This window comes from Silurus aristotelis, assembly GCF_946808225.1.
Source record: "Silurus aristotelis genome assembly, chromosome: 3".
Classification (NCBI taxonomy): Eukaryota; Metazoa; Chordata; class Actinopteri; order Siluriformes; family Siluridae; genus Silurus; species Silurus aristotelis.
In genome coordinates this window covers 21,099,141-21,113,913 of record NC_139576.1, presented here as the reverse complement: position 1 = coordinate 21,113,913, position 14,773 = coordinate 21,099,141, and the positions used below count along the sequence as shown (strand labels likewise).

At 35.7% G+C, this 14,773-nt stretch overlaps 1 protein-coding gene across 9 annotated transcripts in view; it reads left to right on the top strand.

The window, feature by feature from the left end:
- The first annotated feature begins 2,908 nt into the window (after positions 1–2,908).
- The window catches only part of adam23b (ADAM metallopeptidase domain 23b), a 29,963-nt gene continuing 18,098 nt past the window's right edge, over positions 2,909–14,773 (top strand). For 2 of the 9 annotated variants that reach the window (XM_083536780.1, XM_083536775.1), the window contains exons 1-8: positions 2,909–3,056; positions 4,769–4,968; positions 5,331–5,407; positions 11,232–11,295; positions 13,095–13,177; positions 13,299–13,356; positions 14,279–14,351; positions 14,420–14,437. In XM_083536780.1, coding sequence (XP_083392906.1) covers positions 2,924–3,056; positions 4,769–4,968; positions 5,331–5,407; positions 11,232–11,295; positions 13,095–13,177; positions 13,299–13,356; positions 14,279–14,351; positions 14,420–14,437 — 706 coding nt within the window. In that variant the 5' untranslated portion in view covers positions 2,909–2,923. Of the gene's footprint in view, positions 3,057–3,762; positions 4,083–4,768; positions 4,969–5,330; positions 5,408–11,231; positions 11,296–13,094; positions 13,178–13,298; positions 13,357–14,278; positions 14,352–14,419; positions 14,438–14,773 lie in introns of those variants that run through there. The other 7 variants (XM_083536781.1, XM_083536776.1, XR_014532720.1 and 4 more) reach the window with 5 other exon arrangements.

Genomic DNA, 14,773 nt, shown 5'->3' with positions numbered 1-14,773 from the left:
GTTATTTGATTTGGTCAGCGCAATTTTTAAATAAGCGACTGGAGAGAACTCTCACTGTTTATTCTCCAGAATGCTACAGACTTTTTCCTTGCAATTAACAGGTGGAAAACTCAAGCTTAGAAAACTATTCAGTATTTACATTTTTTTTCCTATATTTTTGCACAACGAAACATAAACTAAAATCTTTGTGTATTGCTTGTCTCCTTCTTTTTGTAATTTTAATAAGTTATATTTATTTATTGGCTTTAAATATTCCTGTGACAAGCTTGCTTTTTAAAGTCACAGCAATATAATTCAATTCAGTGAACTTGGAATTAATTCTTAACTATAACAAATTGCACCTAACAAGTAATGAAAAAGGGCCCTAAACAGGAGCGTACAAGGCACTGCACAAAATGGGAAAAATTGAGAACAAAAACAACAGATGTTATACATCAGCTAACCCAAAATTCCAAGATAATACATTTGACTCATTCTTTCTTGCTACATTAATCCAGAATTTCCCCAAAGCAATTAAAATGTTTAGACATTTAGACATGTAAAATGTTTTAGATATAGAAATATATAATGTATAACTATTACCAGTGTCTATATGTACACTGTACACTTTTACACTTTTTCCTACTTACTCAGATTTATTAGGATTGTCATCCATCCATGTATATTCGATTCCCCCCGATAGCCCATTCTCTTCATTTCATATTTTTTCCCTCAGGCTGCTTCTGCGCCACCCATTGACTGCGGTTTGACCATTTCAAGGCCCCAGGCTTACAAAAATGTCAGCATTTTCACTTTTTCACATGACTGTTATACTTTGTTTTTGTATATTATTGATAGTTTCTATATCCGTGGTGTCATATAAGTGGTATTAAGAGGTAGATTGATTCAGGTAGGACACCACTGAAGGCCTAGGTGTAAAATGCATGGCCCACTGCATTTCAGTAGATGCTGACTTGCTGCATTTTAGTTAACTGCAGTCTGGCCAAACATATCAATACAAATGATATTTGTTGACTCTTATTCTATATATTAGTACTTTGTTGCTAGTTGATTGTTGCTAAACTATCGCTTTCATAAATGTGATGGTAGAAAATCTAAATGTTGAGACATCTGAGTAATGTGATCTTTAACCAAAGATTTCTACATAACATGGCAAATAATATATGAAATTCTGGTTTTATGATAAATACCATTCTGTTAAATATTATGTGTACATATTTATATGAATAGTAATAGACCAGAATTATTAGAAATTGGCTTTAGAGTAGTTTTACAGTATTTACAGTTATTTTATAGTCAGCACAGTATTCTCAGTGTCAGTATTACTAAATTTGTTTACTGTATTTATACATCTAGTGCATTACCATATAATTGTTTGATTTTAAAATGCCCTGTTAGGAAAATAATTATTTAAGTTTTCACTTCTCTGAAAAGTTTCTCTTGTTATATGGAAACATAGGTTCCATATGTAGGTTTAAGGGTTCCTCCTGGTTAACAACAGGAAAAACTTTAGGGGTTTTAGGATTTGAGTTTTGGGTTATAATCAGTTATACAATGTTCCAATTAAAGTTTTAAAACTTAATGTCATCACAAATTAATTAACATGTTGCCATATATTTCTATCCACAACATATATCTAAGTACTGGAGTTTTTGTGTTTGTCTAAGTAGTATTTTAAAACTAGGGGCTGGTCGATAATTTTCATTTAATTTTAGGACAAAAGTTTATTTTATAATGGCATCTTTTTTTTGTACATTCTGATCTGTAAAGGCACTCAGCACACAGACACTGTGTGTTCTTAATATTTTTGACTCTTCCGGAGCAGCCTGTAATTTGAGAAGTTCTTTAGTCATAAGGTCATAAACTTGTTTTTCTAAACATACAGCTACAGCATCTGCAAAAACATCTGTTTAGAAACGCAGCACAATGAACACACATGTTCATGGTCAAGGTTCGTGGTTTTTTTGGGTTAGGGTTAGGGTTATGAAAAGCCTCTATCAAAGGCTTTGGAGCCATTACAACTATGACCAGGATAAAGCAGTTACTTGAAATGAATGAATAAACAAACAAATGTTGGTATTTGATGGATAAATGTAATTAACCCAGTAGGTCATTACAGACATAAAACATTTTAAAACATTAGATATCATCCAGATGATTAATTCGAAACAGACTTTATTTAACCCTGTTGAAACTTTTCCTTACATTTCAGAAATATTTTCATCTTCCAGCTGCAAACTGTTTATCCAATGAGTGTGAGGGACCTTTCTTTTTCTTTTCTTTTTTGCAGCATTTTCTTTTTTTTAGAGTTGCTCTGCACTTGTTACATTTTTGAGATATCTTACTAGTGATGTTTCATTCATTCTCGAAAAGGATATTATGCTAACACCACATTTGAATTTTGTAATCTTTTTTCTGATACCCAGGCAGAGAAATATTTCTGCTTTCATGGCTGGAAGATAAATAATTAATACATTTTTGGAACCCTAGCAGATAGAATGTATAGATATACAGTATATGGGCACTCATTTGAATTTGAGTTTTATCTTTATGGAACTCTCAATGGCTTGCATACATGACCTAGAGACAGGAAAATGGTGAATTGCTTTTGATAATTAATTTCAATTAATGAGAAATTTTAATTTCTAAAGGTTAATATATTTATTCATTTATGTTTTTCCTCTGATTTTTTTGTCCAGCGCTTCCCAGAGATGCGCAAATCAGATTGGCAATTTGGAAGTCAAGTAAACACTTTGAACTCTTGTTTAGCTCTTGTTTTAACTCTTGTTTTATCTTCCTCAAACCATTCCTAAACAATTTTTACAGTGTGTCAGGGCACATTTTATTGCTGAAAGAGGCCACTGAAAAATTTATTTGGTCTCGGACATTCTTAAAAATACATTTTCGAGAAAAGCTAGACATCATGAGGAGAAGTCGGCCAACCCTGAAGCTATCTAGCATGTCTAAGCTCGAAAAAGGGTTTGTTCGCCACTTTCAGTCCAGTGCCTACGAGCCGTACAACTGCCTTACAGCCTCTGAGGAGCGGTGCAAATTATGTGAGTATGCATTATGAGTATGCATCTTTGGTGAGTAGGTTGTATTTTTTTTTTCAATTTTTTTATGATTTTGTTATATTATTAGACAAATATTGATTCTGAACTGATCCAGATGATGTAGGTGGCACAGTTGCGGTGGTAATGTAGAGGTTTGAAGTTGTTTTAACTGGGTTTCTTGCTTTAGTAAAATGGTATTCACCCTCCATATGCAAAATGCCACTCTCTCTGTAATGCCATGCGATGTTATATTGCGTTTTTGTATAGATTTGATGGTTTCTATTATTGCGAAGTGATAGTGGTGGCATTAAGAGGTGGATTTAGTCGGGTAAGCGTCCACTGAAGGTGGACCCAGGTACCAAATGCACGACCTGCCACTGGTAGGGACTAACCACTGAATACCAGGAACACCGCCTGCCATTTTGGAGACTCCTTGACCCAGTCTTGCCTTTTTTGGCTTCAAACACATCAATGCTGAGAGCAGTTCACATATATATTGTCATTGGCTTATTTCATTTCTAATGTTGTGGCAGCACTTTTGATTAATGGGTCTAAAATTGACAACAAAGTACATGATTTTTTTTTACAAATATTTCTGCACTGACCCAATAAATAGTACTTATTTATTATAAATAAATAAATAAATAAATAAATAAATAAATAAATAAACCTACTGCAGCTTTAAACTAAAGTCCCTAATCAAACGTTCAGTAGACTACAAATGAGACACCCGCTCTGCGCAAGTGTGGCGCAGTCAGTGCCCTCATGAGCTCGACCATGCTCACGGAGCAGCAGTACTTGCGGGCAGCTGGCCACCGCCTCGCATTGCGCTGCGCTTCAGCACCCTGCATAGACTATGTAGAGCTGCTCACACTAGTGACACTAGGATGGGTACTCGCCGTATGCATGCGCAGACCTAACACTATTCAAACCGATAACTATGAATCATGCATCGGACGCTTCTCTTCCTTTTGCTCGTGACCATCCTGGTTTCCGGCTTGCAGTCGCCTGTAACGACAGCGCAGAGCGGTATGTACCTTACCCTAACTTATAGTGCCTGCTGTCATTAACTCCTACAGTTACAGCTTGCTGAAGGGGCTTGCTGCAGGGGCTTGCTGCACCGTGTGTGTGTGTGTGTGTGTGTGTGTGAGAGAGAGAGAGAGTACCATGTGTAGATTTATTTTGGGTTGGGTTAGAACAAGGACATCCTGAGTGTGGATGCTGAGGGCAGTACAGGAGCAAAGTGTCCTGAGTGGAGAAGGGAGGGAGAATTGATGCTTATCACAGTCACAATGCGTTTTTCTAGATGATGCATAATGCATAAGATGTATTCTGCAAGCATATGCATAATATGTTCAGCTATTTGGTGTGAGCTATCTGGAAAACCTAAAACCTAAATAAAACTGTTTTTTTTTTTTTAAATGATTGTTTATGTCAATACAAATGAGCGAGTATGAATGAGTCATTTATGCTACTGATGCATCATCATCATTTTTCTTTAGATTACGTAGGATAATCTCGACAACAAAATACATTACGCTGTCATCGCAAACGTGCGACACCATTTCTGATTGTTATATTTCATTTCTGCAATATATTCAAAAGTTATATATATTACTCCATGTCAATTTATCTATTACTTTAACCAGTAGAATTAGAGTTGTAATTCTTGCTTTTCATGTGTATATATATGTTTGTGGATGTGTGTGTGTCAGTGAAGAACAAGTCGGATGCTGTGTCAGTGCGGGTGGAGCAGGATGCCACTGCACCACCTTCCACACACAATGGGAGCACTCAGGAGGCCGAGCACACCATCACATACCCCTCTCGCCTCATTTACTACCTGAACGAGGAATCTGAGAGCACTTACCATAACCTGAACACTCAGACCAAGATTCCCGGCCAGCAGGGCCAGGTTAGTGTGTGCATTATTGTCCCAGTTAAAGTAATTGATGCAAATTTAATTATAGTGCATTTGGGGATCAGTGTAATAGCTTTACTAAGGATGTCAAGGTAAGAGATATGGGGCTAGAGATATTGAACTTAGAAGACTGCAGTAAGGTTTTTTTTTCCTCTTGGGGGAATCTGCCTTTTGTCTGTCTGGCAGCTGGCTGCAGCTAATCTTCTTGGCAAGCTCCATGATGCAAAGCTCAGTCTACTGCAACGGTGTAATGGCAAAAATGCATTATGTTCATGTGACCCAAGATTTTGTGGGATAATTTGAATTAGGGAGTTCCTAAATAAATTCTCTTACATTTTCCTGCTCTCTTCTATTAGGTAGTTCATTTGGCTCAAGCCAGTTTTCAGCTTGAAGCTTTTGGATCTAGATTCATACTAGACATCACATTAAACAAGTAAGTATTGGATTATAACGATCTATATTCTCAACCATTCTTTCTAGGTCCAGCATTGTTATTGTGTATTTCAAGGTGAAGCAAAACGATTGTGTATTGTTTCATTCACTACACACATGTACACATACTTAGTGTATCAGGTTTCACATTATCACAGCCTGGTCAATACTAGACATATAATGTATGCTGGCTCCATCTAAAAGACAGGGTTACAGTACAGATGGTCTATGTTATAGGAAATGGGCATCATAAATGTCTGCACAATGTAATGTTTATTCCATTGTTTTTGTAGTTTTAGACTAATTACAGAGGCTTTCAATATGTAAATGTAACAAACACTTGTTAGCAGGATCCAGATACTTGTTTACTTTGAACTGTTTTAATATTTCAATATGAAAATTTATAATTACAATATGTATTGAATATTAATTAAGGGGCAGAATTGAGCAATACATAATTAATACTTCTGTTAATTTACACTATGAAGCTGTACCTACCATAGAATCCTTAATAAGTAGATTAAGGTATTAAGACAAATCCCTTAAGACTTCAGTATGTCTTTATAATGTGACATTCAATACTGAGATGACACTAACTATTGAAGTGTGACGTGTGTTAAGTGTTGAACTTAACCATTAACGGAAAAGAAGCAGATGCAGTGAGTACAGAAGATTGAACCCTCAATTAGAAGGGCCAGACTGGCAGGCTTTCATAACTATGTACTGAATAGTGTGCTTAAAGTTGAATAACTAATTATTAGTCTGAGACTTTAAAAGGGTAAAAATTCAGCACAGGCTCCACGTTGGATGCAACTGAATATCTGCCAGGCATGAATGATGACTATTGTTCTTTCTTTAATTAAATATCACTCGTACCCCATTCCCTTGTTGGTGTCAGAGCAGTAGTGTGATAGAGCTGCTATCTGTGGGTGTAGGGACTGCTGGCTCATGTCCTGAGTAACTTTGATTACAGCAATTGAATAGAGAATGAATCGTGTCCCTGCCAGTCCTTTAACTTCATTGATATGCGGAAGAGAAACTCTATGTAAATGACTGAGTGCATGTTAACTCTCTGTGTTCTTTTTATTCTCACGCTTCCTTGCATCTTTCTTAAATTTCAAAAGAGAAAATTTACACATATAAAGGAACTTGCAAATTTTTTAATTGGACTAGATGCATTGATTTAGTGATACGGTGATTCAGACATATATAGTGGTGTAAATTGTGGGTATTTGTTTTAATGGTTGGTGTATAATATTGCAGAAAAAGGACAGCGCAGTCCTTTCCCACTTTAAGAATCCTATCCATATTACAGCCTTCGAGTCGATGCACTTAGTATGTGACATCAAATGTAAAATCACTGCTGCTGTGGCTGTGCAGCAGCAATGATCTGATCTAAATATAGAAATCTCTCTGCATGCAGCCAGTGACTTCTGCTCCTATAGTGCTGCTCTGGCCTCCTCCTCTCACTGCACCTGTGCTGCACAATTCTGCTTAGTCGTCCACATCGCGCCGCAGCCAAAAACTAAATTTACTTTGCGCTCAGACGCTTCCGGCCTCTCCTCTGCAGAGGAACAGAGGAACTTACAGATCGGTCAATTGGAGCATGTGTAATTGGGTCTTTGCTGATTCCTGTCCAGTCAATGGGGAGATTTATGTAAGGTTAGAGGTGTGTTTGGGTTGTGAAATTGAAAAAGACGTGTTTTGAATTGCCAATTGATCCATTAATGCAGTTTGTTTACGCACGTTTGTTGAAGGAAATAATACAGAATTGAATACAGACAACTATAATTGTGAACATACTGTCCCATTTAAGTTATTTTAAACCATTTAAGAGAACACAGATGAACAGCATTGTCTCAGTTAGTCCTTCTGTTTTTTTACACTTTCTCACCTGCAGCCTGCCACATAAACAATTTCCCAACACCCTCCCCAAACTTAAAAATACTTTTAATCCGATCTGTATTGTCCAACACATTCTATATTTGGATACCTATATTTAAAGCTTGGAGTGTGTGAGGTCTCTCTCTCTTTCTCACACACACACACACACACACACACACACACACACACACACACACACACACACACACACATATATACATAAGCGAAGAATGCATTTTAGGTGATGAAACTGTTTGTGCCCTGAAAACATTTACACAAGGTTGAAGAAAAATGTATCTGGGCCGAAAAGAGCAAATTAAAAGAATGTTCTATTTTGTGCGTGTGTGCGTGTGTGTGTGTGTGTGTGTGTTCGCTGAGTCAGACTCAGAAGCCTGTGAGGAAGTGTTAGAGGACATAAGAGCTGAAGGTGAATCCAGCACCCAGCAGTCTAATATTTCCATCATTGCTGTGTACCAGGCATAGATTGTTCATTCCCAGCAGTTCTAGTACAAATGAAGGATTCCTATCGTTTTAAACAACATTGTAGTGCTGTTGCTGTAAACTGACACTTCTCCACTAGATGTTCTGGATCAGTCATTGTAACGTCATTGCAAATGAGTTTAAGAATGTTAGAATGCCATCAATGTGAATGTGTATTTTTTTATGTCATGTGAACATCAATAATGAGTACTGGGAAGACATATGGCATTATCATATATATATATATATATATATATTCTACTGGAGAAATGGAGTCTTACGCAGGGCTGCAACTAAAAATTATTTTGATAATTGATTATTTATTTTATTGATTAATTGGATAAAATATATATATATATATATATATATATATATATATATATATATATATATATATATATATATATACATTTATTTTTTTATTTTTTTATTCTATCTTTTGCTTATTATAACTACATAAAACCTTAATTCATGGTATTTATGTAAAAAGTGTACATAAAAAAATGCAAAAGCCATATATTAAGATGAATGATCTTTAATGTAGATATTTTAAAGCTTATAGTGGCTGCTTGTTGAGGAGTGCATTGGGGATTTCTCTTTCAACAAATTCACTCATGCTGGGTTGTTTTTGTAAAAACAAAAAAAAGAAAACAGCATTTAAGTATGTAAGGTGAAACTATTTTGAAAATTACCATTTGTAGTTTTTTTTTTTTTATTATAATTGCAGATGGCAAGTTAACAACATGCTTTGAAAAATATATATAAAATATAATACAACATTGTTTTGACAATTTAAAAAGAAATACACAGACATTTTGCTCGGTTGTGAACATATAAGCATCTAGAATATATAATTAATTAAATTTTGTATAATAATTAAATAATACATGTAAATCATATTTGAAAACAGATAAGTTACTGTTGTAATAGACAAATGATATAAAAAATGGAACAGAGAAACACAGGCAATGCTAACAGGCCTGAATAAAAAGCAAGGAAAACATATACATTGTTGTACAAATGCAAAATCATTTGCTGAAATCCACAGCAGTAAATAAAAATGTAATCATTTACTGCTGCTGTTATTAGATTTAGTGTTTGTTTGCACAGTTTTAATTGAATCCATCACTATGTCTTGAGTGAGCTGATTGCGCAACCTGATGCTCGCGAGTCACGACAGAACAGATCCAGAAGTTACAAGCAAACAGTTTACACAATAGCACTTCATTAAACTACACCATTTTCACATGATGAGGATTAAACAGTTTTTACTTACCGAGCTGATGTTTCACCTTCATCTGTGATGCACACTTTTTCCTGCTGCCGGATGACCTGTACTCTCTGCCATTTCAAAAAGGGGTTATCTTGCCATCACACTAAGCCACATCTTGTGCAGCCCAATTATTCGATGACGGCATTCGTTGAAATAAAAGTTAGCAGGTAGAACACTGACGAGGGTGGTGTAGAACCGGTGAATCCAACATACAGATGTCATTCTTTTTCTATAGACATGGAAGCTACGATAATTGTGTTATAAGGCAAGCAAGTCTGATGATAATGAGGAGACAAATTATTTGTCCATCCTGTAATACTCTTGGGATTTGATGTTGATGCCAGTGTACAGTATGAATAAGAACCTTTAGTGGATGCACTGAAGTCTCAAATTAAAGACATGACATCAGTTGTTCACCTGTTCCCTTGTCAACATTAGACTCATTCAAAGCATTGCATTCATCCAGACACCAGTGGCCCAGTAAAAGGCCTTTCTAGTAAACAGTGTACTTCATCTTTGCCAGACGTAAAAAGAGAAAGTCTGTAAATACTAAAGTTGGAAATGTAGGCACTTGGAAACATCTCATAAAGTGACGAGCGGCTGAAAAAGTGAAGTGGCAAGGCTTTCTAATATAATATGGGTGGCAGAGGTTGTTTTTGCTGTTTGTAGGCTCTATGGCCTCGAGCAAAAAGGGTTTGACTGACTTAATGTTAGCCTGCTTATTCTGTATATTTTTTTCTCCAGGTGAAGTCTTCTTTCATAATGCAGATAGATAGATGCAATTAGGTGTCCTGGTTTCATTAAAACAGTTGCAGCAGATGAGCCAAAATGCAAGGCAATGTTTTGAAACCTAAGGCAGGCAAGTGGTCAGACAATTAGCAAAAAGGCATTAAGTAAGACCAACTCAGCAAATGTAAAACAAGTCTATGGTCAAACAGGCAGATGAAAAAGCTTGGAATAATCACAAACCCAGTGCTGAAGCCAGACTTTGCAGAGTTTGTTTGTTCCAATAGAAATCAGTAAAAGTTAATTGGGAATAGGAGTTTAACCGAAGTTTGTCGAAAGGAAATCATATTTCATGGTTTTTGCTGTTATTTACATTTACAGCATTTTATCAGTTTAAGTGGCACTGCAACACAGATTGCTAAACCAATATGTACCTCTAAATATAAAGATTAGGGATGGTGCATTGGCATAAAAGTTGCGGATGTGATGCGTCGATTTAAAAAAGTGTGCAATGGATACAAGTTGCCATTTTTATTGTGATGCATTGTTTTTAACATTTTCCGTCAGTAAAAACGATTTATCTACATATTATTAGTAGCTGCGCTATACTTTTAGATTGAAAGTGACCAATAATTTGTGACAAATATTTTATGTCAACAGATTTCCCTTGGCTAAACTTTTTCTCACTGCGTTCTCTCAGCACCAGAGACCGAGGTGTGTCCTGAGCCTCATAGAATATAGATTAACATGGCAGAGGTAGAGCTGCATCTTCTTGGAGACAGTACAGGAATAGAATGTCTGGTTTTATTAGAATTTGTGCTTTTTTTTGAACTACAAACGCCTGTTTGTTAAAGGGTTACAAAACAGAAGGCACTTGAGTACATTTATAGTTTGCTGTCTGTCTGAACCAAAGAAGTAAAAGTGATCTGTACCACATCAAACATCATATTGTTTTCCATTGCATCTTATTGAATTAAATCGCATCGTGTTGAATCAAAGCTAAATTGGACGTACTGTACCGTAATAGGGGTGAATCGTATCGTATTTATTAGTAGCTGCTTTATATGTGTTTTTAATGTACCGTATTGTTGGCTATGCATCGAGATGCAAATCGCATCAGCCTCAGTTATAGAGATGCACATCCCCAAAAAACATAATCAGAATGTCACATTTATAATTACTATGGGTTCAGTATAACTGTCCTTTACTTAAAAAGACTGCAGAAATTAAGGATTTATGATGTTTGGTTATTTTTGTTTGTTTTTTTTTTGTTTTTTTCTGAACACTACAACTGCTTTAGTGTTAATGTGCATGAACAAGAAAGCCAGTATTGTCTAACTTCATTTCTACAGTATTGTCTTCTATCAGAGATTCTCATATTGTGCTCTGGAATATGAATACTGAGCAGAGGAAACCCACTGCTGTAGAAAGTCATTACATTTGTTTTCTGTCTGTGTTACAGTGACCTACTATCCTCCGATTATGTGGAGATTCACTATGAGGAAGGAAAACCCATCATGTCGAAGGTAGTGGTTTATTCTTACAGCCTGCTGCTTTTACTCTAATGACCTTTTTATTGACTCATAATGGGGTTTTTTTTTTATTCAGCAGAGGTTTTTGTGTTCGTTCAAACAGTTTGTTGTTTAAAGTTGTAATACACGAGCTGCTCATTTTAGCATCAGTGATCATAAGCCTCATTTTCAAATCAATTCTGGAACAGAGAGTGGAAAAGGATGGGAATCAATAATAAGACAGACAAAGAATAGGCAAATATATTAAAGAAATATATATATATATGTGTATAAGAAATATATACATTTTTGGGACCATCAGCAGAGGCATTAGTGGTAAAATTTCAAATGAGTTTGATTAGAATTAACAAACGTTTTACTCTCATGTGCAATCAAATGAACTTTTCTCATTCTGTTTAAAAAGGCCAATTTTTACCACTGTCTCAGAAATTGGAAGATTCCATGCCAATTTGTTTTCTGTCTTGTTATACACTTTCACGAATGCACATTTATGGTGTAATAAGGACTAATAATCTGAATGATGAGAACAAATTGAGCATGTCTGCTGCTTAATTTAATCATTTACTAGACAGTAATTAAAGATCGTTGGTTTACATTTAGTACTCATCACAAATTATACAGTTATAAACATTCACAAAACCAGTGTCTATAAATTGTACGTTTTCAGAACAATACTGATAATACTGTACTGCTAAGACACTGTAAGTACTGCTATAGGTGGTAATACAAGCGTAAGTAATTCTTTGTGACCACAGCTAAGTAGCAGCCAAATGCAAGCAGAGAAAAAATGAGCTAAATTTACCTTTGAATGAAAGTTTAAAACAGAGAGAGAAACTGAATAATAAAGAGAATGATAGAGCTAAACAGCATTAAGTAAGGCAAAATGATTAGTCACTGATTCAGCATTGCTGCAGCTCAGATCCCATGACCATTAGACATTACTCTGCAGGAATAATGCAGTGTGAGAAATCTGGCAGCGTGGGAGAGGAGAAAATGAGAGATTGAGTGGGAGAAAGTGACTCAAAGATAAACACTGTTGTGAGAGTGTTACTGAGAGGTGAGAGAGAATTAGACTGTAATGTCAAATAAACATAGCGAGTACTCATTTATGGACAGGATATATAACCTTGACTTAATAATCAGAGAATATGACAGCATTGTACTGGCGATATTTAACTGACTTTTAGGTATCTATGTCTCAGAAGCAACTGTGATGTATTACTGAAGAAATGCTTTAGTATAATCGTATTATGGAATATTGTAAAAGTTGGTTGGAAACTGCAGCCTTTTTTATTCACCTAATAAAATTGTTTTGTCCTTGTAACTACTCAAACATGCTACTTATTGTGAGAGCAATTATCATGATCACAATGGTTTAATTACACTCATTTCAGTATTTTAACCATACATCTTATTTTGATTTCTTATTTTATTCTCAGTTTACTTGTTCTTGGCTCTACTTTGTTATTATGGCCTCTCTCGCAAATCTGATGACCCGGCACATAAATCTAATCTACAGAACAATAGTCCAGATGAAATAAAGCAGCTCTGCTTTCTACTTGTGACTTTTTAATCGCTTTTCTGTTTCCTGCTATTTTTACCCTGCTCAGACATGATATGAACTACAGCTTGATTTCAAACACTGTTCTAGGCAATTTTTTGTAAGATTTATGATCTATGTAAGATTTTAAGGTGCCTGCAGTAAGATTGTGTGTGTGTGTGTGTGTGTGTGTGTGTGTGTGTGTGTGTGTGTGTGTGTGTGTGTGTGTGTGTGTGTGTGTGTTTGTTCTCAGGGCGGAGAGCACTGTTATTACCGTGGCCAGGTGAGAGGGAATGAAGCATCTAGTGTAGCACTATCAACCTGTGATGGCTTGCAGTGAGTATAAACACAACAATTAGTCTTTGTTAGAATCACACTTCATAAAATCCACATCTAAAAAAAAGTGCTTGTACTACTTCTCAGTGCTATTTTTCCTCTCTCTTTTTGCTGCTGCCAGTGGCATGTTTGATGATGGCATTCATGTGTATTTTATTGAGCCTTTGAAACACTTGATTGTAAGTATGTTTAAAAACCACTGATAATCCCAGGGAACTATAAAACCATTTATTACTACTGCTGTTTTCATTACTGTAATAATCTTTACTAATGTTCTGTTTATAAGCTAACATTTACTTAACATTAATGCAATTACTAATAGTTTTTCCAGCTGCCTCTAATGAACAGCTGCTGCATTATTTACTAATGTATTCCATTTTATGTGATACGCAGAGTTTTATTGGTAATGAAACTGGTTCAATATGTAAGGATGAAAACTTTAGGGATGTGCTGTAACAGGAAGATAATGTTGAGATGGTTTGCAAAATGACAGATCTTCCACCATGAAGTTGAATATTTTTCTGTATCAATACATCCTAAAATGTTTTGTTCTTCTTATACCACAAAATAATTTTTTTTTATTAATTAGCAAAATTCTCATTTACTTTATCAAAACTTTAAACAGAGGTCTCTTTACCAGCCTCTTACTTTAATTTGCAAATGGTAAAGAGTTAATAATGCAGAGACCTTTGTCTTAAAGTCTCTCTCATGGCAGGAGACATCATGCCCATTACACAGTTTTTGTAAAACTAGCCATATCAATGATACAAAATGTCTATATAAGTATATCATTTTCTTTGTTACCAAAATGAGTAATAGAAGGTTTCTAAAATCCGCTTATTATTAGTCTTAGATTACGTAGTATCTGCCGGATTCCAGTGAGCAGGTTGAGAAACAGCAGTATATTAGAGTGAGCCTATTATGAAAAACCTGTGATCATTCTTACAACCACTACTGTTACAGTTAAGTTAACCAACACCAGTCAAAATTGAGTATTTAAAAGTGCCAAGGTAAAAATATTACTACTAAATTAAATAATGGTAGTATTTGTGTACATTAATATGTGCATCATGTGTACAAATTGCAATGTCTGGTCTTTAGGATGGAGCAGCTAGACCCCACAAACTGCACAGAATGCCCAGCTTTCTAAGCTCTCAAAAGCCCAAAGATGCAGGTATACTCAAACACTTTTTGGCCTACTGTTAGGATTCAGGTTCATTACAGCATATTCATCTATTGCAGATGGTAGATGCATCTTACGTACGTACAACTTAAATAGTTGTGTCCGAGCTCATTTTCGACTTTATTTTATTATAATTTTTTCCTACAATGTTTTTTTTTTTCTTTCGGCTTCTCCCATTAGGGGTCGCCACAGCGGATCATCCGTCTCTTTACTACTCTGTCCTCTACATCTGCCTCTTTCAAACCAACTACCTGCATATCTTCCTTCACTGCATGTCTTCCCTTCCCTCACTCCATAAACTTCCTTTTTGAGCTTCCTCTTTTCCTCCATCCTGGTGGCTCCATCCTCAGCATTCTCCTACCGATATAGCCCATGTCCCTCCTCTGCATGTCCAAACAGGCATTCTCCTACCG